The 25998-nt window shown below is 53.4% G+C and overlaps 8 protein-coding genes across 8 annotated transcripts; 7 read left to right on the top strand and 1 right to left on the bottom strand.

Annotated features, from left to right (window-relative positions):
- Positions 1-112: 112 nt before the first annotated feature.
- On the top strand, positions 113-1254 carry RHO25_006304 (uncharacterized protein; the record flags this gene model as incomplete). The annotated part of the gene is made up of 2 exons (XM_023597140.2): positions 113-878; positions 932-1254. The coding sequence occupies 2 exons, from the start codon at positions 113-115 to the stop codon at positions 1252-1254; spliced, it is 1089 nt and encodes a 362-aa protein (XP_023452750.1).
- A 3776-nt stretch (positions 1255-5030) lies between these two features.
- Positions 5031-6167, top strand: RHO25_006303 (uncharacterized protein; the record flags this gene model as incomplete). Its single annotated transcript, XM_023597138.2, has 3 exons — positions 5031-5093; positions 5154-5386; positions 5441-6167. The coding sequence occupies 3 exons, from the start codon at positions 5031-5033 to the stop codon at positions 6165-6167; spliced, it is 1023 nt and encodes a 340-aa protein (XP_023453105.1).
- Positions 6168-6970: 803 nt separating this feature from the next.
- RHO25_006302 (uncharacterized protein) lies at positions 6971-7474 on the top strand (the record flags this gene model as incomplete). The annotated part of the gene is made up of 1 exon (XM_023597137.2): positions 6971-7474. One exon carries the CDS (start codon positions 6971-6973, stop codon positions 7472-7474), a length of 504 nt encoding a protein of 167 aa, XP_023453104.2.
- A 541-nt stretch (positions 7475-8015) lies between these two features.
- Positions 8016-9902, top strand: RHO25_006301 (uncharacterized protein; the record flags this gene model as incomplete). Its single annotated transcript, XM_023597136.2, has 1 exon — positions 8016-9902. The coding sequence occupies one exon, from the start codon at positions 8016-8018 to the stop codon at positions 9900-9902; it is 1887 nt and encodes a 628-aa protein (XP_023452344.1).
- Positions 9903-12548: 2646 nt separating this feature from the next.
- On the top strand, positions 12549-13649 carry RHO25_006300 (uncharacterized protein; the record flags this gene model as incomplete). Its single annotated transcript, XM_065602769.1, has 5 exons — positions 12549-12553; positions 12707-13298; positions 13358-13390; positions 13459-13542; positions 13608-13649. 5 exons carry the CDS (start codon positions 12549-12551, stop codon positions 13647-13649), a joined length of 756 nt encoding a protein of 251 aa, XP_065458841.1.
- Positions 13650-16024: 2375 nt separating this feature from the next.
- On the top strand, positions 16025-17149 carry RHO25_006299 (uncharacterized protein; the record flags this gene model as incomplete). Its single annotated transcript, XM_023597134.2, has 2 exons — positions 16025-16720; positions 16820-17149. 2 exons carry the CDS (start codon positions 16025-16027, stop codon positions 17147-17149), a joined length of 1026 nt encoding a protein of 341 aa, XP_023452384.2.
- A 2624-nt stretch (positions 17150-19773) lies between these two features.
- Positions 19774-20568, top strand: RHO25_006298 (uncharacterized protein; the record flags this gene model as incomplete). The annotated part of the gene is made up of 1 exon (XM_023597133.2): positions 19774-20568. One exon carries the CDS (start codon positions 19774-19776, stop codon positions 20566-20568), a length of 795 nt encoding a protein of 264 aa, XP_023452388.2.
- Positions 20569-21797: 1229 nt separating this feature from the next.
- On the bottom strand, positions 21798-25049 carry RHO25_006297 (uncharacterized protein; the record flags this gene model as incomplete). The annotated part of the gene is made up of 1 exon (XM_023597132.2): positions 21798-25049. One exon carries the CDS (start codon positions 25047-25049, stop codon positions 21798-21800), a length of 3252 nt encoding a protein of 1083 aa, XP_023452389.1.
- Between the last annotated feature and the right edge of the window lie 949 nt (positions 25050-25998).

The raw sequence follows: 25998 nt of genomic DNA, 5'->3' as shown, positions 1-25998 counted from the left end.
CCTCGAAGCACATGCAGATAACCTAGCCTGCCGACAATCTCAACTCATATACCACCACCAATTCCCCTTCTCCACACACACACGCCCCCGATACGCATTCCCATCGACCACCATGGCGCCCTCCGTGCTCATCGACAACACGCCCGACTTTGATATGACTGATGACTTCGTTGCCCCCGTCAAGCAGACCAATGCCTCCTCGAACAACCGAACGCTCCTTCTTGCCCCACCTTCCGTCGCCTCGCACCCTTCCGCTCTGACAGAAGTGGCCGAGGCATATGACCGCTCACAGACAGACATTCAGATGCTGGATCGGCTGGCAGTCGGCTTGGTGTCACTTCCTGCGACCACATACGATGTTGTACTCCTACTCTCAGACGCTGGCTCATCCAATGAGGGCGCAAATCTACTGGACCGCGCAGTCATGCAGCGGATAGTGGACAGCTTGAAGCCAGGCGGCCGCTTGAAGAGTCAAGATGGACAATTGGGCGCCGTGCAGAGTTCGGAGAAGACAGAGGCTATTTTGGCAGGCTTAATGGATGGAAATGGTGATGGAATGGTGAAACCAGACAGTACTGCCTCCACGCAGACTGTGAAATTGAGCTTTGGCAAAAAGAAGAAGGCCGATGCAGCGGCAGTACCTGCGAATGAGCTAGAGGCTGCCAACATGGGCGATGTCGAGGTGCAGCACACCAATGGCAACGGCGCCGCGCCCGCTGTCAAGTCCACGCCTGCAGGTGTTGGCTTCATTGAGAACGAAGCCGATTGGGACAGCGCAGAGGACGAATTTCCAGACGACGACGAATTGGAGCGGGCCGGAAAAATTGATCCTGATACGCTGTTGACCGAGGAGGACAGACAGAAGCCGCTAAACATTCGTAAGTGGTATACAAGCGTCTCATGCGAGAGCAGATCACTGACATTATCACAGCCGAGGCTTGCAAGCCGGATGGAACGAAGAGAAGGCGAGCATGCAAAGACTGCACGTGCGGTCTCGCTGAGCGCATTGCCGCAGAGGACAAAGCCAAGCGCGCCGAAGCAGACAAGAACTTGCAAAAGTTGAACGTGGCCGCACCAACACTTGCTGCCGATGACTTGACCGAAGTCGACTTCACTGTTCAAGGCAAGGTGGGCTCGTGCGGCAACTGTGCTCTCGGCGATGCCTTCCGCTGTGATGGATGTCCTTATATTGGTCTACCCGCATTCAAGCCGGGCGAGGAAGTGCGATTGCTGAACAATGTTGTTCAATTGTAAAGCGATGTCGATGGCAATGGTTGATGGGATCAGCGAGGCGTTGGGTGCATGCGAATCGGACAAATGATTGGCATAGACGGCGATACAATTGCACAATACCCATCCGAACGGAAAGAGGACGCATGTGGACGAGGGTCAATGGCGTCTGAGATTCATGAGTAAGCATTTTATTTTACACCACTAGAACTTTACAAATGGCAGATCTTACCACGCTATCACAGAGGTCGACTCGGCGCTTCATTGGTCCTCGCGGATAAACCGAGCCCCAGTTGGCTCTCCGAGCCCCAGCTGCTCCATCAAATTCAATCAATATTCCATCAAAACGGAATGTTACGTTCGAGGGACACTGCGCCTCTCTGGCACTCGCCTACCGGCTCGCGCTCGTTCGTTGCCTAAAAGAAATAATGCTATCTTTTTAAGGGGCCTATGCCTTACGCGCTCGGGTATCGTACGTCGTCGCTGTTGCTCGCAAGTTCGCAGCTCCGAGTACTTACTTCGCTCGCAAGCTCGCGTCGCTTGTCTAAAGTATTATTCAAATTGTCGCTAAATTCTGGCATAGGGTTGGGGTTTGGAAAGCCAACTGGGGCTCGGTTTAGCCGCGAGGTTCATTGGTCATTGCCTGGCAAGTCGTAGCTCTTCGAGGAATTTCGGGAAAAGCCTGGGAATAACGTGGTCAATTTGACTTTGCTCATCCATGTCATCCGCATGACTTAAGCATTGGTGACAAGAAGTCTCATCGACCTCCAGGATCCTTGCCCATCAAGGTGAGAAGCTTGTCTGGACCAAGTTCCCTTTGATTAAGAGAAGCAATCGCAGATAACCACTTCCGATTCGAACATCATGCTCTACAGGATCAGCTATGAGCACCGTGCTGGAGTCGTGTTGATGCACGCTTTTGCACGAAGTCCGAGGGATACTGGAGTTTCCTTGCATTGCGAACAAGGATGCTCAGCCTTACACTTCTACGAACCAGGTGTCCTCCTTCCGATTATGTTCTCCATTTTGGGATTACCGCCCATTGAGTCTAAACAACTGAGAACCGGGTCCGTGGATCCCACGCAGCCATAGGTGTTCTTGAATCTGGACTCAGTCTCACCATCTTTATGATTGCCGGCTGCTAGTGGAAAGCACTGACTGCATTTCTCGTCAGTCGATCAACCGCTGTTCTCGCGAATACGAAAACCAGATCATGAGACATAAAATTACTCCCGTTCCATCAACGATAAAGTTCGTCAACCCGCATCACACGTCTTGCAGCTGTCGCAAATTCGCAAGCCAATATCCAAAATGCAGTTCATCAGTACCGCCCTTCTGCTCTCGTCTCTCGCTGTCGTTTTCGCGAGCCCACAAGCACCGAATACTGGCTCGGACAATGCGCAGTGTTCTTCACGAGCAGTCGATATCATCCAAGAGCTTTGCGACGGCCAACCAGGTTGCAAACTGGACTCTTGCAAACTCTATTCGCTGAACTTGGGCGACGATTGCATGGCTATCTGCGTAAGTTATGAGTGGCTAGAGTCATGCCATAGTATACCTGCAGCGAGGCTTACGTGATGTGATGAACAGAATGGTAAGACAACGAAGGGAGGCAAGTGTGTGGACGTTCAAGGAAACTTTCAGTGTTGCTTTGGGCTTTGTGGGTGAATACACTCTGTGTTGAGGAGTGAGTATTGCATGTTCAATGTTCTGAGCTAGATTGGGATACTGATTAGCGACAGAACTTCAATCTTGGACAGGACAACAGCGTTCAGCGCCAAGCATAGTCTATCTATCATAGGGCAGAGCTTCGTATTTCCTACCACGAATGGTCGTTGCTCTGAACTCAGTTAACTTCCGTGGACGTACAATGCCTGCTTCACATACTGCTAACACTGTAAGAACAGGTTGGAGTTCCAAAGCCCTAAAGGTCAGTACCTAGCGCTCCAAACGATGTTGATCGTCAAAGCTCCCACTCCTCGTATACCAATGATAAGCTATGAGGCATTGACGAGATATATAATACCATTCAGCTGCCACAGAAGACGAGCAACCAAGACTTATTTGCAGCCCGAAGAGACTCCACGAAACCGCAGCGAAGGAGTTCAAGGACCACAACCCCCCGAAACAAGACACAACATGCACCTTACATCTACTCCATCGCGGCTCCTCATCTGCCTCTTCGTTCTCCCATGGGCAATGGCTGCTGTACTCGACACCAATCTCGACTCGGCCTCGTCCGATGTCATGCAAGAGAACACAGTCTTTCAGACCAATGCTGATATATGCGATGAGACGACGGACACGTGCAAAACTCAAAACTCACCCGCGGGAGCTGCATGTAAAATTGAATGCGTAAGATCATTATTCTGCTTAACCTTCATACTCAAATTTCTTCATCGTGTAGAAGAGAGACTGACACTCGGCACGTAGAATGGAATTCTCAATCATGGCGGATCTTGTTCCAATGTGGGAGGAAACATGAGATGCTGCTTTGGACCCTGTTAAGGAGATGACAAGAGTGTTATGGTGATATCGAGTGGTTTCTGAATTTATGGAAGAGCTGGTAGGGCAACGTTTTGACTTTTGCCTGACATGCCTTTCTTGATTCTGGACAGGGGATGAGCTGGTTGACTGAAGCCCAGTCTGGAGGGACGGTCTGAGCTTCACGGCACAGCTTTCCTTGGACAAGTTGGCTACAGTCGTATGATGAAATATTACTCCGAAGAATGATCCGGGAAGTATTATGCATCGATACAAGTATACAACGTGGCTCACCTATCCGTGAGGTATAAAAGCCAACTTGGCCTTCTTTTCTCGGATATGATCACTCGTACCATCGCTTTCACGAACCGCACACAATAAGCATCTCGAGATGCTTCTCTCATCTGCATCCACAGTTCTCCTTTCCCTTCTCGGCCTCTGTGGCATCACCCTCGCTCTCCCATCGCCACTCGAACATGCAATCGACAATTCTCAGTCCACGAACCTGAATGCAATTCAGCAAGCCATTTTGGCAGCTCATGGGCAATGCGACGATAGCACCGACACTTGCAAGAAAAACAAGATAGATGAGAAGACGGCGCTAGATGGGAAGACCAAGTGCAATGTTACTTGCGTAAGTTCATCTTTCCATAGAGCCTTTCCTTCCTGAGTGCGGTATTGGTGATGACAACTTTCGTCGTTTGGCTGTGGACTGGAATCGAAGGGAGAGATCATGCGATGGCTGTGAAGGCGATGTTGCTAATCTCTTCTTGGAACTTCACAGAAAAAGGGAGATACCGACGAAGATGAAGTGAAAGACGGGAAGTGTACTAGTGTGCGAGGCAATGTTCTGTGCTGTGTCGCGTTGTGTGGGTGATTGAAGGAAGGTATTGGTTCTGCAATGACTGTGACTAAGTCCTGGACAAGCCGGTGGGCTTTTGCAGCGATCGAAGTCAGATGAGCTTCATGAAGCCGTTTCGTGGGCTTGATCGAGCGGTTCGATGGTTTTGAGGAGTATTCTGAGGCTAGGAGGTTTGACGTGCGTGCATCTTTAGAGCAGTGGAGCAAATGTCAGCTTGTTGACTCTTTTCTCGGTGTTCTTGCGAAGATTTTCTGCTTGTAGAAGTGTTTGGAGTAGTTGTGTGTGGCTGCCCTTTCCCGATGACCAGCATCAGCTCTTGCCAAGGTTGATCAACGTCGCGGTATTGTATCGAGCCGAGCTTCAACTTGCCGCACCTTCTTGCATCCTTCTTTCTCCAGTGCCACATCGCCGACAACTTTGAGGAAGTCATCGAGGTCCGCCAAAGTTTCAGAAGATGCCCATAATTACAGAGCAAGATCGCGTGCGCATGGGCACAGTTGCCTCGCCACTGGCGAAGGTACACAGATGTTGCCGACCTTGAAAATGCAGAGCAGCATACTGACTTGCAAGATCACAGGCTGTTGAACAACGTGCAGGACCTGCAGTAGGGGGCGAGCATTCAGAATGGCGACAGCGAAGAGCGGACCATCTCGCAAAGTTGCGACATCTTTATCCGATCCCAGGCCCGATTCCTGATCAAGTTCATGAGAAGATGGGCACGATACAAGCCAGAGACGGCTACCAGATCCCCGTCAGGATCTATAAACCAGTGAGATCTGTCTCGAAGTCAGCACCTGTCATCGTCATGCTGTGTGTTTTTCGTTCTTGAGGCTACACATTGACTCAAATACTAACTACATTTAGACACGAAGGCGGCTGGACAATGGGCGACCTGACAGATGAAGACCTGAACTGCCGCATGTTTGCGCGAGATATTGGAGCACTCTGTATCAATGTCGATTACCGACTAGGACCCGAACACCCATGGCCAAAATGCGTAGAAGACTGCTACGATGTGGTTACATACATTGCGAAGACGGCATCGCCGCAAAGTTCTGAGCTTCCCGGAGATCCAACAGCTGGTTTTATTGTAGGAGGTTCCAGCGCTGGAGGCAATCTAGCTGCTGTCATGTCCCAGATGACGCGAGACGATGGGATGAAGCCTGCGATTACAGGACAATATCTTTCTGTGCCGTCACTGTTGTGGTGGGATGCGGTTCCAGAGAAGTGGAAGTCCGAATATCGCAGTCGGAAGGAGTCTATCAACGATCCTCTATTCGGAGACAAATTCGTCACTCACGCGCCTCCGAATTTTGCAGGTGAAGGCTCTACTGATACACGGTTCAATCCATTGTTGCATCCGGATCTGGCCGGATTGCCTGCTTGTTATCTGCAAGTTGCTGGATTAGATCCATTACGAGACGAAGCTCTGATCTATGAGAGTGTCTTGAGAGAAAATAGAGTCAAGACGAGGCTCGAAGTGTATGATGGTTATGGGCATATGTTCTGGACAAATTGGCCGGAGTTGGATCGGAGCACAGAATACGTGCAGGACACGTTGGCGGGCTTCAAGTGGTTGCTGGGAGTGTGAGGTCCACCAACGGGCACCGCGTGGTTCAGGCGGCGGAGGAGATTGTCGGCAGATAGACCTGAACCTTGGACGGCGGAGACAGCGGTGCAGCGAGGATTGCTCACATAGAGTTGATGCGATGTGGATGGCATGTCGAGGACGATGAACCACGCATGTCAGCGGCCGTGGGGGCAACTGAGGGCATCTTCATTGCTCGTCAGTGCACGTGTTTTGATGCAGAGTAGCGATAATACCGATTTCGAGGATTTCATTGCATGTCAACGCACAGAGGTGTATGGATGGAGAGGCCAGGATGTCGAAGGAACATTTGATGCACTGGCCACTTGCACAACGCCAATTCATGACGCGCTCTTCATGAGCTGCAGCGACGGGCCGAAATTCCATCACTATGCTGCTGCTCCCACTTCTATCTCCATTGATTGTACATTGTGACAGTTGGGATACCATCAAGTTAGCTGGATCACGAACAGGATCGGCATCGCCAGGATCTCGAAATGGCCCAAAGTCTGCGGCCGCAATCGTCCTTAGCGGCTTTCTCTGCAGCTGTTCGCTGCTGCTGCAGTGGACATTCGACCACCGCGGCACCATATGCAACAGCCATTGGGCAGAGAATACAACATGAGCGCGCCCCACAAAGCAGAAAAGGCAGGCATGTGGCCTCGATATTCCCAAATCAGCGAACGCGATCTCTCAGCTCCACAGCACGCACACAGGATCCAGCATCCGCCGGCAAGTCACGTCCTCCGAAAAGTCGCGATCGTGGACCCGCGAGCAAAGAGGATACGCAGACAGATTTTGCGGCCATGAACATGCTCGGAAACATGGCCCCGCCTTCAACAGCTGTCGACGCATGCTTCGATGACGGCTTTGCTCTCGACTCCGGCCTGAAAGTCACCAATGCGGGAGTACTGCTGGTAGGAGGTGAAGCTTTCAAGTGGCGGCCATGGGTCAGACCAGGGCGTAAAGAAGGCACGATCGGCGCTGGGTCAGCTGGAGACGACAAGAAAGGCGTGTCGAGCGCAGCAGGGAAATTGAGGAATCCGAAAGGCATGTTCGAAGTGGATAAGAGCGTGTGGGGCGTGTTGGACCTGGTGTGGCCTAAGCCGGATCTATTGATCCTGGGGACTGGCGAGAAGATCGTGCCAGTGAGCCCGCAGACGAGGAGAGACATCGCCGAGTTGGGCATCAGAATTGAAGTGCAGGATACGAGGAACGCCGCGGCACAGTTCAATATGTTGGCCACAGAGAGAGGGACACAGCAAGTTGCTGCAGCATTGGTGCCAGTAGGATGGAGGGAGGGAAAGTGAGAGGAACAACACACGACGTGGGTGATTGAGAAGCGTCTAGCAGGAGTGATACCTGCGCGGCTAGGGGTAGAAGCTAGAGGAGCCTCGCCAGACTGCACGATGCTCGTTTCTCGGCTTCGCACGATACATTGTCGTGCAATGTCGTCTCGACAATTTGTGGCGTGAGGGATATCAGCATTTCGGAAGCAAGCTGAGAGGATCGCCACTTCTGTGCTAGAAGGCAGTCCAGTGAGACGTGGACATGCATGAAGACACGAGGCCGGCAACCAGATGCCATACATATTGTACAACAGTATCCATGTAAATATATGAACGGTTCACATCTCCAAAATAGCTAGCGCAGCATCAATGTAGCATTGGCAAGTCGTGATTGGACCGGTCGTTGCCATTCCATCTCCCACTTCGCCGGCGACTGACTTCACGTCTATTGACAATTTCGAGACCTCGAAACAACATCCCTCATCAATCCTTAATTGGAACTGTGGTTCGTTTCAAGCAATGGTACAGTCCAGCGACACATTGACTTAGATCGTCACCGAAAATGGATCCCGAAGCAACCGGGAGCCTGGCCAAGCTCAGCATTCAAGGCCACCACGCAAAGAAGCATCTGAAGATATTGATCCTTGGAGACTCCATCACACACGGAGGAGAGGGCGACTACACATGGCGATACCGATTGTGGCAATGGTTCAAGCAAGAGAAACTGCTTTATCCCGGCGATCCCTTCAACACCGAAGCTGGCAGGCGTTCGAAGACACTAGTCTCTTTCGTGGGACCCTATACTGGCGTGAAAGGCCCTGACCCGCCCAATATCCCGCATCCCGCTCCTCTCCCAGGCGAAGATGATCCCTATAACCATCATGCAGTCCACATTGATTGGGGCTATGCGCCCGATGTGAACCTGAAGTTCAAAGCTGGCTCACGTCACTTCGCGACATGGGGCTATCAGGCATTTCAGTGCAAAGATACCATTGCCGATGTGGTGTCAGACTGGCAGCCAGATCTCATCCTGAGTCTCCTAGGCTTCAATGATGTTGGTTGGTGGGTCTCAGATGCGGACGGCACTTTGGATAGCTTGCATAAAATCGTGGAGAGAACGCGAGCTGTGAAACCTGATGTAGATTTCGCCTTGGGGAATATTGTCAATCGGACGTATATGGAAGGGAGAGAGGATTTGTTGGAAAATACGAAACGCTTCAATGACCTGCTTCCAGTCAAGGCAAAGGAGTGGTCGAAGAAGAATAGTCGAGTGGTGGCAGTGAATGTTGCGAAGCATTATGATTGTGGGCCTCAGTATCGAGACTGGGCGCCTGCGGCCTATGATGGACTACACCCGAGTGCACTGGGAGAGTTTCAGATTGCTCAGGCGTTTTCAGAGGCTCTGCATAACGACTTTGGACTGGGAGAGAAGACGTTGAAAGTCCCGAAGGATGTGCCCAAGCGCGATCTCCGCGATCCGAAGGACATCGTCTCGAAGAGTACACCGATGGGCATTAATGTCACCTGGCAGGAAGTTTTTGGCGCTGCATACGAGATTCGCCATCGTGATCTGCGCCCCGAGAGAAATTCCTATGAAGAAGAATCAAACGACTCCTGGAATATCATACATTCCAACTCCCCTCGAATCGACATCGAAACATCCAAGGACTCACGCCTCGAATTGCAAATCCGGTGCACTCACGGCTTCGAACATGGTCCTTGGTCCCGTGTCTGCACATGCTCCTGCACACATACCCCCATCCCCGCTCCAACTCACATCAAGACTCGGCCAATTCGTGGCGGTTTCGGGATATCTTGGACGTCTCCGGAGACAGAACGCGTGATCAGTCGATATGAAGTCTTGTACAAAGATGATGATCGTGGTGATGCGTTTCCTTCTTTACAAGGCTCGCTTGGTACCAAGAGTGAAATCAAAGGCTTGCCGGAAGGGGATGTGATTCAATGGATCATGGTGAGAGGATGGTGTTTAAGGACTAAGCATGGAGAGTGGGTTGATGAGACGGGCATTGGACTTGATGTGACGAAGGACGCAGAGTGGGTGCATGGAGAATGGGGCCACGGCAGAGCTGTTCGAGTTGGTGCTGCTGATGACGATGACGGGGGAATTACAGCAGGGTATGACCAACCGTTGTCGTTGGCGAGGCCACTGAATTTGAGAATCGAAGGACCCGTTGAAGGCAATACCGTAAATCTTGCTTGGGATTATGAACACAGTTCATCTGCGAAGAGTATCGCTGGTTTCCTGGTCTACGTCCGGGCATTGACGAACATAGACCATGTCGCTGAGACAGACGGGCGTGTTTGGCGGGATAAGAAAGCAGATGTGTTCTGCATCGGAGGGAAGTGGAACTATGAGTTCAGCATTAGTGCCGTAAATGGGGATTGGGAAAGTGAAAGATCCGGAGGCATAATTCCCGAGAGGGAGTAGGCTGAGGGCAGTCATAAAGAAAAGTGAGTTGGACCAGAAGAGTAGAGGTTTGATTTGTGGGTGCAGTCTTGGTCGCATGCCCAGAGATGCCCAAAACTGGAATGAGAAATAAATAAAAGCCCACTCTTGATGAGATTATTCTTGTAAGAACGATGAACTGTCCATAAATGGAGCACTCAATGTGCAAGTCACAGACTATCTGTGATCGCTTTCTGAGACCTATTCGCTGTACTCGCACGCGAGGAGCCCTCCATCCCCGCGATGATGGTTACAACTGTTGCGCGCAACTTTGGGTCAGCCGTTCGCACTTGCGACATGATGCATTAGGATGGCCCATTGCTGGTAGCTCAGTGTCTCAATCTACACCACCAATTTCCGGACACCGCAAGGCTGGTTGTTCGTGCCTGACATCATCTTGCCATCTCGAATGTGTTACCCTTCACTGACGAAGGGCGAACTCTGCGGCGGTGTCATTCGTGCTAGCACTCCTTTTGACGTGAGGCGCAAACGGACGTGCAGCCTGTAGCGCACGGCATCAGTGGTGCAAAGACTTGCAGCACCGCAGCAGTAGCAGTACATCTGGCTGGGGTGCTCGTAGATCGATGTTCTTGTGTTTTACCGCCCGGTGCCCTTGTACGAATGCACCGCCGGCAACCGGTAGGAATATTTGCTCCACAGCCTGAGAACATCCGCGAGTTCACAGATCACAGATGGTGGCGGTACTGTGGCGCTCAGAACGAGCGCCGGTGCTGTTTGGCTTCTCCATCAATTGTACGCTCGCAGTCTCGCATATGCTCCGTCTCCTAGTGTTAGCAGTGCTGTTAGAGCCCGCACTCTGGATGAAGTCTATGTGTGATGCTCAATGCTGTGTTTGATGCCAAGATGGAAATTTGATGTCGCTGGTGCCTTCGCAGAACGCCTGCGCTGTTGGACTGCAACTTCCGCTCACCTCGTCGCTGCCCACCCACCTCCTTCCTGCTCCTCTTCCGCCGGCTCACGATTGACGTGTCCAACTGATACAGTCCGCAGCAGCATTCAGATCGTTCCGTCGTCCTGGCAAGTCTACATGACTCGGCTTGAAGCTCGTCCACGCGTATCCGGATCCGGTTGGTCCCGGGCGACACAGCTGTGTCCGGGCGTCACCTTATTTCTGGAGATTCGCCACAGCACGGTGTGTCTGGGCAGGTTGGGCACATGGCCCAGCAGCGTGGCAGTGTCACAGAAGATGAAACGCCATCTCAAATCATTGTGGCAGCGCACCTGAAACGACTCCGACAACCGAGCGAGGCCTGAACTGAGAATTAAGGTTGGCTCGGCCAGTGCTGCCTGACTCTCGTGACCTGGTGTGGCGGACATCTTCATCCTCCTCCCCTCCACCGCGGCCACAGCTACGGCCAAGACAAAACACCGGACCAGGCTCGCCCACAGCGCTCACCTGACATGGTGCAATTCATCCGCTTCCAGACGAACCCGGACGACCATCCGACAGGCCTGGAGCTCCATGCGATTCGAGGCGGAGGTGCAAAAGAAATGTAGCCTTCTCGATCGAACACGCCCTTACGTCAGGATCTCCGCGCATATTGAACATGCCCCTCGGCTAGCAATGAACCAGCCGGCTAGAGCAGTCATCCTGGTCACGCGCTCCAGGCGACTGTCCAGCTTGTGCGCGCGGCCTGCTTGCGATGCGCATTTCCCCCGCTGTGCGAGCCGTCGCGCGCGGTGATTGCAGCGAATCGACGTCCGGGCTGCTCCCGCCGATACCATGCTGCAGCGTGAGGTCAAGGGAGAGACGACCCATTACTCTCGACCCTGCACATGAAAGGCCAACGACGAATGAGCGGACGTCGGCCCAGCGCGCTGACAGCGTCAGGCTGGCCCGGGGCGATTGCTGCTGCGAGCCATCACTCGTTCGCCAGCGCCCATCGCGATGAGGAATGGCATGGCAGCAGCAGCGTCGACAGTATGGCCCTACCCTCTGCCCTGCCATGATCGCTCTACCCCGCACCGCAGCGCTCGCTCTGTGCGATCCCCTCGCTGCATTCCCAAATGAGACGTGAAGCCTGCTTTTTGCGTGGTCTCGACGACGTCAAATGCCCGTGGCCCTCGCGCCGCATACGACAGCGCAACACTGCTGGGCCCCGGATGTGCATGCAACAAGCCTTTGCTGCCCCAGATCTCGCATTCGTCTGCATGGACCTACGGCCGCTAGGCGGTGCTAGACATCGAGCTAGACGCAGCAGGCCACCATTTCGTTCGCGCCCACGCCTCTTCCAACAACAAGCTCCCTGTACTGGTTGGAGCTATCGCCAAAACTACCTCTCCGCTTTCGTGAAGCTTACCTCTGCGCTCGTCATTTGACGTCCACCTCTCACCTAATTGCCAAATCTGCCGTGCAGGACGACTAGCAGCAGCAGCAGCAGGACCGTCTCTCGTCGACCTCGTCCAGCGCCTGCTGCACATGCGCCGATAGACGCTGCTGCTTCGGAGCCTGGCGGAGTTCGTGCTGTCGCACCGTTCGGCGACTCGCAGGCCAATGTCAGCCGTCCGACACATCTGAGAGCCATGCGGATAATACCTCTCGAGTCAGAACAAAACCGAACGCTTCCACAGTAGCCCTGCCCAGGAAACATCCGCCGCTCTGCCGCGATGTCGTATGTCACTCCTCTTGTTACCGACCCACTCATCACTCCGGGTCCACATGATCCTCATGTATCATCGCAAACACATAGGCACGAGCTGTGTAACAGCTACATGGCCAGTGCGAATGCTCTTGTAACTATGTACACTAACAACATTCCTTACAGCCATCAGCAAGTGAACCAGCAATCGGACGCGAAATCCAACCTCACGAACCAGAACACATACTCGGCGTCACCATCGCAACTCACATTGCCTAGCGACCTGCAGTCGATCCAGACTCATCTGGGTCTGCCCAATCCGTACCAACAGCAGTACTCGTATCTGGCCAGCCCACACGATCCCACCGGTTTCACATTTCCTCCTCCACCCCAAGGATACCGGCCACACCAATTACAGACCCATCACCCTCCCCCGCCGCAGCACTTGCAGCAAATCTCCCCAACCAACTCGCGCAAACGTCGCGCGTCGGAACTTGAAGGCCTGCCGGGGTCCTCGAGCAGCAATGCGAGCGTCTTTGGAAATCCAGTTGGTCTGCTAGGCGGACCGGGTGACCTTGACCCGGGTGGACTGGGTGGGCCGCCACCGCAGCCTGTCGCGCCGACCCCACCGGTGAAGAAAGGGCGCACAAACACCCCGTGGACGCCTGCCGAAGAGCAGAGACTCAAGACGCTGCGCGATGCGGGCAGTAGCTGGAGTGAGATTGCGAAAACCTTTCCCACCCGAACGGAGGGAAGCGTGAAGAAGCATTGGTACAAAGTGCGCACAACTTGTACAATACTCTTACTAGAGCACCGCGACTGACAGTGTCTCCGTAGGACATGCACTATGCTGAGTTCGCGGAAGACGAGGTCAGCAATTTTGTTCGCCTCACAGCGATGATTGGTACCAGAGATCGCATCAGCTAACGGTGTCGCAGAGTGCCGCACTGCTCCAAGCCATCAAAGACTATGAGAACAATAAGTGGAAAGTCATTGGCCAGAAGGTGGGCAAGCCGGCGAAGGTGAGAATCGATTCTCGGGCGCGATGGCGACGGGTTGTTGACGAGAGACTGACCTTCTTACGTAGGCTTGCGAGCAGTTCGCGAAGGAGCAAGGCTGGAAAGTCTGAAGATCAGCGATGGTTGCTTTGATGGTTGGCGCATATAGCATATGGTCTTATTGCATGCGCGCGCGCTTTTGGAAAGAGATACCCACGCGCAACTGGCGATGCGCGAAGCTTGGATTTGGCGTTCAATGTTCGTTTCGAGGCTCGACTTCACTCTTCCTTTCTACTGAATGGCATGCGTCTCGGCGAGGCGTTTGGGGAGTTCATAATGGAATATGAACGCTCGGTAATGCGAGATAGCATGCGGACTTGATCTTGTACGGATACCAGGCGAAGGGTCAAAAAGAAGGCATAGGACTTGGGTGTTATGGCAGTGGGTTGCCGACGGATTTGGGCTGAGTTGGCAAAACAGGAGCATTATCGTGTCCTTACAGGCGAGTTCAACGACGGCTTTGCGGTAGCAGACGACGGCACAGCAGTAGTGTTATGGAGGGTAGTCAAAAGCGGCAGGAAGACCTGACGTTCTCATTCCAAACCGCCAGACCCACACTTCCTCAGCAACAACCACTGCTCCGTGCACTCGCAGCAATGTTTGCCACACGCACCGGGCGACCCTCAGGCACCGCAGAGCAGCACGCAGGCGTTTCATCGTCTCATGGCATGCGAGACATCGCTCTGAAACGGTCTGGGCAGCACATGAAACGTAGCGGCCTGTGCCACGCCACGAATGCCGTAAAGATGGTCCCGAGCGCAGTTGAGCAACGTTCAAGATTGCCGAACATGTCAATCGTCTGTCAGGTGGGTTTCGCCATTCTCCGGATAGGGTGGCGAATTGGCGAACGAGAGAGAATTGCCCGGCGATCTTTCCACCGCGCTCGGCGAGAGCCCTTGCCCACACCGCCGCGCAGCCTGTCCGTCGGATGTCGCACCAGCCGACCTCACCTCTCACCTCGCACTTTCGACAGCGAGGTGACAGCGCAACAACACCACCGCGCATCGCGTACCCAATGCATCGCAACTGCCGGCGGTAGAGCTGCATTGGGCGTCGCCTCATGCATACCAGTATACGTCAACCGCGTCGGGAAGCTGCCCGAGCACTGCCATTCGAGCGCCGCTGAAGGGTCCGCCCGCAGCGGCATTCTCTTCAACCCTGCCTATATTAGGCCATATGTGGAAATCATCGACACTGACTCGCAGACCCTCACGGCTAGCCCTCGCCTTCGAAGGGTCCAGAACTAGCTAGCGCGGGCGCCCATTGGCACCGCAGCTGCTGCACACTTTCGGAGGTCACGATGCACACCTGGACGATTGCGGAACAAACTCATCCGGTGCTCGCGGCACAGAAGCGAGCGCAGGTGCTATCTTGAGGGCAAAGGCAAAACAAAAAAGCAAAGAACTGAAAGCACCGCCGAACTCGCTTCCTCGGCATTGCACAATCTTGACAGGAATATCCGCTTACGAACCAACCTGAGCTAAGCATACACCACATCTGGGGAGACTGGGATGTTGCTTTGAGAAAGCGGGTGTGAAACTATGAACAGCCGACGCTGAGCGGCAGAGCACTCGAGAAGGCACCAGTGGGCGTGACCTGACGGCCATGAGGCTCTGCGGCATCCTGGTATCGTGGACCCTTCAGCCCGCGGTGGTGGGTCTGGCTAAGCAGTACCTGCATGTGCACCGACGAATGCTCTGTCAGGCCCGCGACATCAAGGTTCATCCTCTGCACGTTGCGGTGTTTCAGATTGCTGCACTCGTCTGTCTACTGTCCCGGGTCGAGCCAATCTGGCACCTCAAACGCCCAGGTCCGCTGCTTGGGTGTTGATGCAGCAGAATGCAGGTGCGGCGATCAACTTCATCATGGCGTTCACTGCCCAAGTGCTTATATGCCATGCCAGCCCTGCCCATATTCTAGACGGCAGATCACCTTTTCCTTATTATGTTTGCATGTCTTATGACCATACTCCCTTCACATTAATGCTGCCCTCCCGACTATCGTTGTAATAGCTCGACGCGAAAGCCTGTACTAACATTGCGCATCGGAGCGCGCACACCAAGCTCTTTACGATCACTTCACGACGACGGCCACGAACATCGTGTCGTCTCCCGTCGCTAACGACATTCACCAACCCGCGCCAGTCGAGGCACGCTGCCTGGGCGGAGAGCTCTGGCAGCCTCCATGTTCAGTAGCAGCTGTGGCGCGACCTTATGACTTCTCCTTCGACTTCAGCGGGCATGGACCGGAGCAGAACAATACTGAAGTCCCGCCGGTGACACAGGCCGAATACCAGCAGTTGCTGCAAGGTTTCGATCATTCGTATCTACAGCCACAGCAACCGCAGCAAAATGGACAGGATTATGCCCCGTATGGTTCACCTGGAGTTCTCCTTCCCGGAGAGCAGCATTATGCGCTCAACCAAGTGCAACCACAGCAGCAGCAGATGCTTGCGCACCAAAAGCCTCGACAGTTTTCGCAAGTATCCGCGGCGTACTCGTCACACCAAGGCACACCTTATCAAAGTCCACCGAGTATTGCGCACCAGCCCAAGGGGATTCCCAATGCTCAGCCTTCCCGAAAGAGAAGCTACCATGAGGAGTACACCTACGAATATCCAGCTCTCCAGCAGCTCCAGGCTCATGCTTCCAGCGGTACTCAGATGCCGGTCGAACTCACACCTCAAGGGCAGCACGCCCAACTTCAAACCGGGGCGGTCTCATACCAGTATCAGCCACAACGGTCTTCCTCTGCACAGTCTCATTCACATTCGAGCACTCCGCAACAGACGTACGCAGCGTATCAGCAACAGCAGACCGCACACCATCACCACCGTCTCCCAAATCAGCAACCTCCGAACAAGATTCAGCGCACCTTCGGTCGTGAGACGCCAGAAGATGACGAACACGGGCCGCCAAGCGTTGTTGGGCAGCCTGGCATGCCCGAGCCGGCACCTCGACCCAAAGGCCCCAAACTCAAGTTCACTCCGGAGGACGATGCTTTGCTTGTCGAACTCAAAGAGACCAAGAACCTTACCTGGAAACAAATTGCCGACTTCTTTCCCGGCCGAAGTTCCGGCACACTGCAGGTTCGATACTGCACGAAGCTTAAAGCCAAGACCACGATCTGGACGGATGATATGGTAGGTGTTTGTATCTGGCTCGTTCTCTCTGTCAGCATCACTGGCGATGAGGGTATGGCACTTACAGTGACTACGAACATCCTGACTGACTGTTTACAGGTTCAACGTCTCCAATCCGCCATGCAGGAATACGAAGCCGACCGTTGGCGCATCATTTCCGGCAAAGTTGGCAACGGCTTCTCAGCCACAGCGTGCAAAGAGAAAGCCATGGAGCTCGATGCACCCGAAATGGAAGACTCCGAGTTTGTACGACCTACTCCACAACCACAGCAAATGCATATGCATTATCGTCCACAATATCACGATGGTATCACGACAGCGACGAATCTCCTACAGCACCAAGACTCGACAGCTTCGAACAACACGGCGACTAGCAGTACGACAGGGCCACTTCCACCTTCATCGCGTATCCACAAGCAGGACGCGTAATAGTCGTACGACACTACATCTATTACCATCCCACCTCGGAGGGATGATCCACCCGGACCAACAAGAAGAAGTATTCACCACAGCGACAGCGCTCCAGGCGTTTGGAGAATAAGCGACACGCGCGCATGTACAACATCGAGCATTTACAACGAGAAAGTCTTTCTATTTGTTGAGAGCTGAATGGGCAGCTCCAACCTTGCTTGCTTTATGTTTGTTCTGGTTTTACACGACCTGCTGGACATGTCGTTTCTAATGACGAATTGTTATATACCCCAAGCCCTAATGACGACCTTGTATTACTAGCAACGAAAGGGAAAAAGACGAAACGGGGGTCTATTGTACTATTAACTTCGCATGGCGAAGGATATCTTAGAGCGTAGAGTGAGCGGGGGAGTAATGTGGGCAGTTTCTCCCTCAAGAGCTCAATACTACAGCATTACGCAGCAATGCAATCTTGTACTCAGTATAATTCAAAACTTGGCGATGTTCAATGAGAACTGTTGACAGTCTGCTTGTGTCTCTCTTTCGAGTGAATGGATACGTCAAGCTCTTCCATGATGCCCAGTCCAGCTGCTGTCCGGCCCACACCTCAATTGTTGATTGACGTTGCTCGGGCGGCCACGCATGGGATCGGCATTCACCCAGGGTCTTCCGTGACTTTCTGTTTCGCCTACTCTTTGCATCTTGAGATCGCCACTTGCTATTGTTAGCTGTAACAAAGTGGCAATCCTATGATGGCAAGTGTTGACAGGAGCATGATAAAATGTCGTCTGCAAATTCTGTACGCATGATTGGGGTTCCGCCATCAGAGTTCTACAGTAATCAAAGTTTCGTTTAGTCGACCGGGCATCAACGCTGCAAGTTACTATCAGATTGATGACTGAACTGACCGGGAGGTTATCTATTGAGCTGCCTTTCACGTTGAGGTGAGTCTCATCAACGGGTATCAAATGGCCTGTCATGCGGACGAGAAGCTGCTTGGTGACGGCCGTATGCTAGGACAACCAGCGTCACCTCGAGACGACCTGGTTTATCACAGAGACGTAGACCAACTCGAGATCTGTATCTTTAGTGTAATCTGCCTCGGTAAGTATGTGCCGAACGACACGGATGTTGAGGGCATCGATACGCGGCTTGCTGGCAAGTGCCTGGAAGTGCCTGTTGCCAAGTAACCTTCGGATCTCCCACCCTGCACAAGTTCTCTGGACAATGTTGCAAGGCTACGCCTGTGAAGAAAATGACGAATGCGATGTAAACTCGAATTGAATGTGGAGAACTGGAAGATGAGTAGCGAAACCAGAACTGAGGAATGCAGCAGTAGAACTAGCAGCGGACACCAGCGACACGACTTTTCGCTCAATCTATCCTCAGCCGCAGCGCTTCTGATGATATCCAGGAATCGCGCTCTTTGCCTGATCAGGTCAGCAGAGAATGTCGGATAACGCGAGCCGGACAACGCTTGGCTTCCACCACTTGCAGTACCAACCAGGTCCCTACCTAAGAGCTGAAGAATCGTTCCCACGATCCTGAAGCCCATCAATGCCCAGCGCTGAGCCCAAGCACTGGGCTTCAGATCGTGCTACCTTTCCAGAATACCCCACGCGCACACATGTCGCGCTGCCTGAGAAGTGTGCAGTAGTCGACCGGTCTACCAGAGTGAAGTGATCCACTTTGCAGCATGAGAGGTGCAGTTGGGCTTCGAAATGTCTGCCCTATCACCGACAGTCATTCGCGTCTTCCAGGTCAATTGTTGCCGGTGTCGTCGATGGAACGGAATCTCGTCTGTGCCGTTCGTGCTGTTGAGTTCCGGCATATGAGACGCGAGCGGGTGTGATCAAGAAGGCTGAAGTTGAGGACGGGACGACTTTCTTTGGTTCACTGCCGCAAATTGGGAAGTAGCCACAGCGCGCTGCTGTCTTGGCACTGGCTCAGTGTGGCTTGTGGCGTTGCGCGAACTTCCGAATCGGGATTGCTCCATCAACGGTTCGAGGCCACTGCAACCACTTCACTCGGATACCAAAATGCTCATGGCATCCACAGAAAGCGGCTTATTCGATTTGCTGCGGCAGTTGACACGTAACAACCACAACGAATGCGTCAAGATGTTCATGGTACTCATCAAGTGGCCTCATGTCGTCGCCGTGTGTGACGACGTGGACCAATGTTGCCCCTTGGAAGCTACCATAACATCAACAGCAGTACCGAGTGTCAAAATAGCAATCCGGCAACAACAGGCAAGAAAACCGATGACTTCCATCAAGATTTCGGGCCATGAGTCTGGTATGCCACTGCGTACGGGGTACCGCGGAGGCTTCGATGTGGCCTCAGAACCAAGAAGCTGCCTCCTATCCGTCTTCTTCCTCTCAAGATTTGTTAAATACTGTCTCTACCTGCAAGTTCCTCCTCTCTCGTAGAACTTCTCACCATACTACGACATCATCAACGTCTATCGACACATTCTTCTACTCGCTTCAGATCAAAAATCAACACACTCGAGACTTCATTTCAGCAGGAATAAAGACTTGTCGTCTTCCATCACACAAGAATCAGCAAGCACGGTCGCTCCTCCAGCCACACCTCAGTACAAGACTCTCAAGGCGAAGACAGTGCCTCCAGAAAAGACGATGGCTCCAGCGCTGTGGACCACACACGATTTGCAACTGCTGTTGCAAGGGCGTGCTGCTCTCATGCCAGGGCATACCGGTCAAATGGCTTACAAGGAAATTATACCACTACTCAGGTCTTTACGCACGAACAGAGCCTGCCGTATAAAGGTTCATAACTGCCTCCACAAAGATCCAAGTGTCTACCCGAGATTCAGGGATATCATCGACTTCTATCTTCCCTCTCTCTCGGCGCTAGAGCGCCCGCGGAAACCCGCGAAGCCGAAGACATCAGGAAAGTCCCAGGCCAGACAGAACGCCCAGGCCTCGATGCAGTCGCAGGGAAATATTGCTGGTGCAGTGAACACTGTTCAGCAGGAGGATTCGGAGGAAGAGCCTGAGGATCCGGAAGAAGAGCCTGAGGATTCGGAAAAGCAGCCCGAAGACTCAGAAGAGAAGCCCGAATCTTCCCAACCAGCTCAGCAGCACGAGAAGGAGGCCAAGAATGAGGAAGACGAGGTCGACGATGTAGAGATGGAAGATCCATCACTTCCCTCCTATCTCACCATCTTGGAGGAGTGCCTCGATGAATGCCACTTCATCGAAAAAAAGCCTCCTGCCTCTGGCGTCATTCCTGGTTTCGGTCTGTTCCTGGAAGCCAAAGTCGAGGGTAGAGATGTTCCATTCTTCCATGCCGTAGAAGCACATTGCCGCGGACTCCACGCAGTCGAGAAGACTAGAAAGCTGACTGCAAGGGAGAAGATGCGGCTGTGGGAACTCAGACAGGCCGCCGGAGAGCTGGAGTACTCGCACTAGCGGCACTACATCTCCTAGATGATAGGCGGAAAGGCGAATTTTGGAAGACGTTCTTGCGTAGAGCCCAGACTGTATTTTACTCTACACAATTGGCTATATCAGTAAATAACAAAAGAAATGCTACTCATTCTTGGAAATTTATTGGTTTCAGCGACCATTTGTTCTCATAGACCACCAGGTCATACGTACCAAACCGGTATCTCAGCAATATCGTTCAGCTGTGAGGCATCCAATGTCGACATGGTTCGGAAATTAGCCAGACCGACTACTGGAGACACATCTCAGGTCTTTAGTATCTCTGCGATACTGTCCAGCTGCGAGGCACCTGATATCAAAATCATGCGGATTTGAGCCTGATGGACTAGCAGAGATACGCATTAGGCCTCGAGTATCTCTGCGATATTTCCCGCTTGGAAGGCATCTAATGTCCAAATTTTGCGGGTATACAGCCTAATAGACCATCGGAGAGAGGCACTAGCCTCTAGTATCTCTGCAATATCGTCCAGCTATGAGGCACCTATTATCAAAATAGTGTGGATACGCAGCCTAATGGACCATCGGAGAGAGGCACTAGCCTCCAGTATCTCTGCAAAATCGTCCAGCTGTAAGGCACCTATTGTCAAAATGGTGTGGATACGCAGCCTAATGGACCATCGGAGAGAGGCACTAGCCTCCAGTATCTCTGCAAAATCGTCCAGCTGTAAGACACCCATTGTCAAAATAGTGTGGATATACAGCCCAAAAGACTATCGGAGAGAGGCACCAGCCTCCAGTATCTCTGCAAAATCGTCCAGCTGTGAGGCACCCATTGTCAAAAATGGTGTGGATATGCAGTTTGACAAAACCTCCCTCCCCCCAGTTCTCATTTCGCATTGCCCCTTTCTGCCAAAAAAAAAACCAATACAGAAAGCCAGGTCAATACACAAAACTTACAGAAGAGGGGAGAAGCCAGCCTCGCAGAGAATCAATACGTTGATACATTCGTGCGAAATTCGTTAAATCGTTTCGAAAAGTACAAATGTCATAAGACAAGTCAAGTCATCATTCATCATCAGTCAAAATCTTCATCGATGCTCCGCTTCGTCAATGAGCTGAGCCGGTCGTCAAATATCCCCAAAAGTTCATCGTTCCTCATTTTCCAAACGTGGCAACATCGCACTGCAATGGCATGCCTTTCCGTTCGAATCCTTCCCGTTTCCTGGTCATCATCTGTATCCATTTTCCTTCCCTTATGACCTCACGCCACCTTCATGATAAACCCTGGGTCCAATACTTTCTCTTACTCTCATCCTCCTTTCCTCCGCCTGTCTTTCCGCTGCTCTCTTTTTCTTCGCCGCTAATTTCTTTCCCAAAACCGAAAATCCCACGTACTCGATCCTCCTGCCACCAGTGAAAGGCACTTTGAAAATGATTCTTCTTTGCTGCTGGGGCGGGCCCGAGATCGAGAGTCGTCGTAGAAGCTCCTCCGAGTGCCGGTTCCGGAGGCTGGGCATGGAAGACGTCGACGAAGGCTGTCGATGGTGCTGGTCAGGGACCAAATCTGGCCGAAGGACCAAGCTCGGGTGTGAAGCATTCGCTCTTCGCTCCACGTAATGTCTTCTGTTATTCGAGCCGTGACGATCGATCCCCAAACTGTTCCCCATCAAGAAGCCACCTGATCCGCGAAAGCCCGGAAGACGTTTCGACATAGCGCGAGGAAGGAAGAACGCTGCACTCCTGCGCTTCTGCTGTTGCTCTTCGCCAACATCGCTCGTGTCGCCACCAGCGGGCAAAGGCTCGAAGTCCTCTTCGTCTTCAACATCACTGTCATCACTGTAGCCCTCCCAAAAGTCCCTCGGCTGCCAGAAGGAACTCAAGTACGTAGGTCTCTGCTGCACTTCAGCCTGCGGGATGCGGCGCGGAGGAGCAGACCTGCGGTAAGAGTTTTGGCGGCCGAACGGAACGGGTTGATTCAGGGCGTCACCAAGGCGACGAATGCGGTCTTTCAAGCTAAGAGAGCGTTGCAGGTTGGGTCGTGAGTTTTCCTTCCTGCGGACCTCTTCGCTGCCAAGTTCTCGCTCGAGCTCGTCAGCAGGCGTTGGAGGAATGAACTTTATGACAGGAGGTTCGGGTGCTGCGCGCGGATTCGTAAGTGGGCTGTCAACGCTATGCAGCGGCTTCCCGATTTCATCAGCGGGCGTAACAAAAGCTTTGAATCGCGGACTTTTGATGTGAGGTATTGGATTGCCGTCAATGTCGGAATCATCCTCATCAATCGGCGGGTAGTCCGGGATGCTGACATGCCGCGCAGTCTGGACCACAAGCAGGCTCTTGTTGTTGTGGGGAAAGAAGGTTACACCTTTGGCCTCGCATAGCTCAGCCTCTGACATGGCGGTACCTGAAGCTTGGCTCATAGGTGTGATGGTCGGGTGCAGTGATCGATAGTCCATGCTTTTCCGTCGCGGAGATTGTGTAGTATTGAAGCTGACTTCGGACGATTCAGGTCGATCTCGCCTCGTCATCCTCTCCGAGGTGCCCAGTCGAGGGCTTTGCTGTGTTTCTTCTTTGGACACATCGTTCATCGGTTGCTCTGCAATGGCAGGCTGCACAGGCTCTATGGGAGCGAGTGCCACCTCTGGCACGTGCCCGAGACTCGTTCGCCGCACTTCATTATTTCGATCCAACCGGTTTTCGGCGGACGATCGTCTTAGCCGTGGTGAAGGAGGAGCTGCTTCTGCCTCCGCAAGGAATGCATGAGTATTAACGCTCAGAGGCCGAGCCGAATCACTGACAGATCGAGGGGTGTGGTCGAGACTGCTGTGTCGAAGTGACCGTCTCAACTTGTGCGGGTTGCCCAGAACGCTAGCGGGTGCGACCTTCGGAGAACGATCTCGCATATTACTATACGAAAAGATCTTCTCGCCAGTTGATCTGCTCGCGCGGGGGATAGGATCAGCACTCTTGCCTTCTGTTCCTCTTGTTGACGGACGTCCATTCGAGAGGACATTCTCCTTCGCGCTAGCTACATCCTCGCTGTGTCCAAGGCTGCCCATTGCCCTCTTGTGGCGGAGGCGATGGCTGTCGGAGCTACTGATCAGACTGACATCGCCACGAAGGGAGTCTCGTTTCTGCGAGTGTCTCAGCTTGCGCTTGTTTTCCGCCGGCGCGACAACTCTCGCTGGGACACTACCATCAGAGATGGCGCTATGTCGCTTAGCATTTTCCTCTTGGATCATCTTGTACACCACATTGTTCTCTTCCAGACTCTTTTCCTTCTGTGCCGTGGAAGGAGGTGTGGGGATGGTGTTGGCGGGAGGACTTGGTGTAAATTCCTTCAGAGGCTTGACTTCCTCCTCGCGTGGTGTCAATATTTGTCGCTCCTCAGCTGGAATGGGCGGCAGCGCAGTCAATGGAGCAGGGTCTGCATTGTCCTCTTTGATCACATCTTCTAGACGCTGAAGAATGTCTTTTCCAGATTCTGGGGCTTCCGGTGCGGCGGGCTGGAACACGGGTTCTGCATTCCTGAGAAATTCTGAGTCCATTTCCCGGGGCGGCGGTGTTCTGGACATGCGCTCTGGCTTCTTCCATTTCTTGATAGACCCAGTGGATGCATAGATCAGAAAATCGTCGGGTCGCTTAATTTCGTCGCCAGGCTGGAATGGCCTGCGTAGTCGAGGAACGGCTGTCACAGCAAGCTTTTGACTGACGCTTCGAGTGACAGGGGACGATTTAGCATTGGAATCGGATGTGCTGCGCTCATCGCTAGCATCGTAAGTAACCGTCTTGTTGTCCTTCTCGCCCTCACTGCCATCTGATTCGAGGTGATAATTTTTGACGCGCGCGGCTTTGTCACTATCAGTGTCGTTCACCGCACGCTCTTCGTCCTGCATGGCCAACACCTGGTTCGATAAGCCCATTGCGCGGGCCATGTCCAGCCAGCTCTGCTTCGGGGTGCTCTCGACCCCAGCGGGAAGCATGGTCGCATGCGCACTGCTCGCCTGTGATGTGCGCCCTTCGGTAGCGGTCTGGAAAGACTCGGCGTAGGAGCTCTCATACTTGGCCATTGCTGGACGTGGTATCGTCAAGCCATCACCTCCGCGTGTTGGAGGAGACGGATCCGGTGTAGGCGGGCTGTTGCTCAGATTGACGGGCGTGCTAAGGCCCGACTTGTGTCTTTCCAACTCGTTCCTGACCCGATCTGCAAAGACAGGCGACGGGCTCAGCCTCCTTGGCGCGGAAATGGGATCGGCAAGCTCGCTGCTGGTCATGGTGGGCGGCGTGGGAGGGAAGTCGGAGTTGTTCCTGCTCAACGGCTTCGGAGGTGTGGTGGCCATGCTGTCGTTCGCATGATCGCTCTTCGCAGAATCGTCTGAGGGTATGTCCACGAAACTGCCAGGCATTGGACGTCGCTCTGCCCGAGTCGTGGTATGTTTCACACTGCCATCCGCGCTGCTCTTCCCTTCCGCAGTGGTGTGCACGCCGTCTGGGGGTGGCGGGTCCATAGTGGGAGGTTGCTATCGAAAACGGTGGGACATGTGTTCGTGGCAGGAGGTTTTTCGTCCAGGAAGAATTACGGTTAGTGTTTGCGGAGAGTTTAGGGTGGGACTTCTGGTTGTTCCGAGTCAAGAGTAAGGTCTGCGCGAGAAGAAAGGTTCGGTAGTCGTTACAAGCTGGGTCGTGGGCAATCGTGTCTGAGAGTCTGTACAGATGGGTGTATATCGTTACATATGCATCGGCTGGTGTCTGTCGTGGCACAATGGCTGGCGAGAGCCGAGTGAGGACTGCGAGTCGGTGGAGGTCGTCGATGGGAACGGGCAGTGGTGCGCGTGTGAAGCAGCGCGCAGGAGAAATGTGAGCGGGGATCTGGGATGTTGGCGCTGGTGGTGGTCGTGGTCGGCCGTGCAGGCCGGGCTGGGAAGCGTAGTCGTGTGCAAAGAGTGTCGCTGTCGGTCCGTGGCCGCGCGCGGTGGGCAGTTGGAAGGGGTGAAACGGCGTGGACGCGATGGTCGAGGTGGTGGTGGTGGTTGTGGTGAGACGGCGCGCGCCCGACCGCTCGAGGCGCAATGATGGCACCAGCACGACGCCAGCCCGTGTCTGCTCGCTCGCAGCAAGTCGCTCGTTCTCTGAAGACCGCTGACGTCGCCGGTCACGTGGAGCGAATCTTCATTTCATTTCCCGTCCCTCAGCCCTTTCATCATCACGAGTGTAGGAGATATACAACACGAGACGGGAGGCTGCGAATTTTCAGCGTGGTCTGGCAAAGCATCGGCGCCGGCGACGACGACGACGATACGACGAGGCCCGAGTGACTTATTATGCAGTACGCTGCCTGCACTGCACGAATCCTTGGCCGCCGCAGCCTCGTCGTGCGTCGGCCCAATGATAATCCCAAGAAGTCCAATCCACTGCAGCAATAGCTGCATTTCCGCCTGCAAAACGCATGCATTGCCC

This window comes from Cercospora beticola, chromosome 4 (genome assembly GCF_033473495.1).
Source record: "Cercospora beticola chromosome 4, complete sequence".
NCBI classification, from domain to species: Eukaryota; Fungi; Ascomycota; class Dothideomycetes; order Mycosphaerellales; family Mycosphaerellaceae; genus Cercospora; species Cercospora beticola.
The sequence above is the reverse complement of the archived record's forward strand: the minus strand, read 5'-3'. Positions and strand labels throughout refer to the sequence as shown.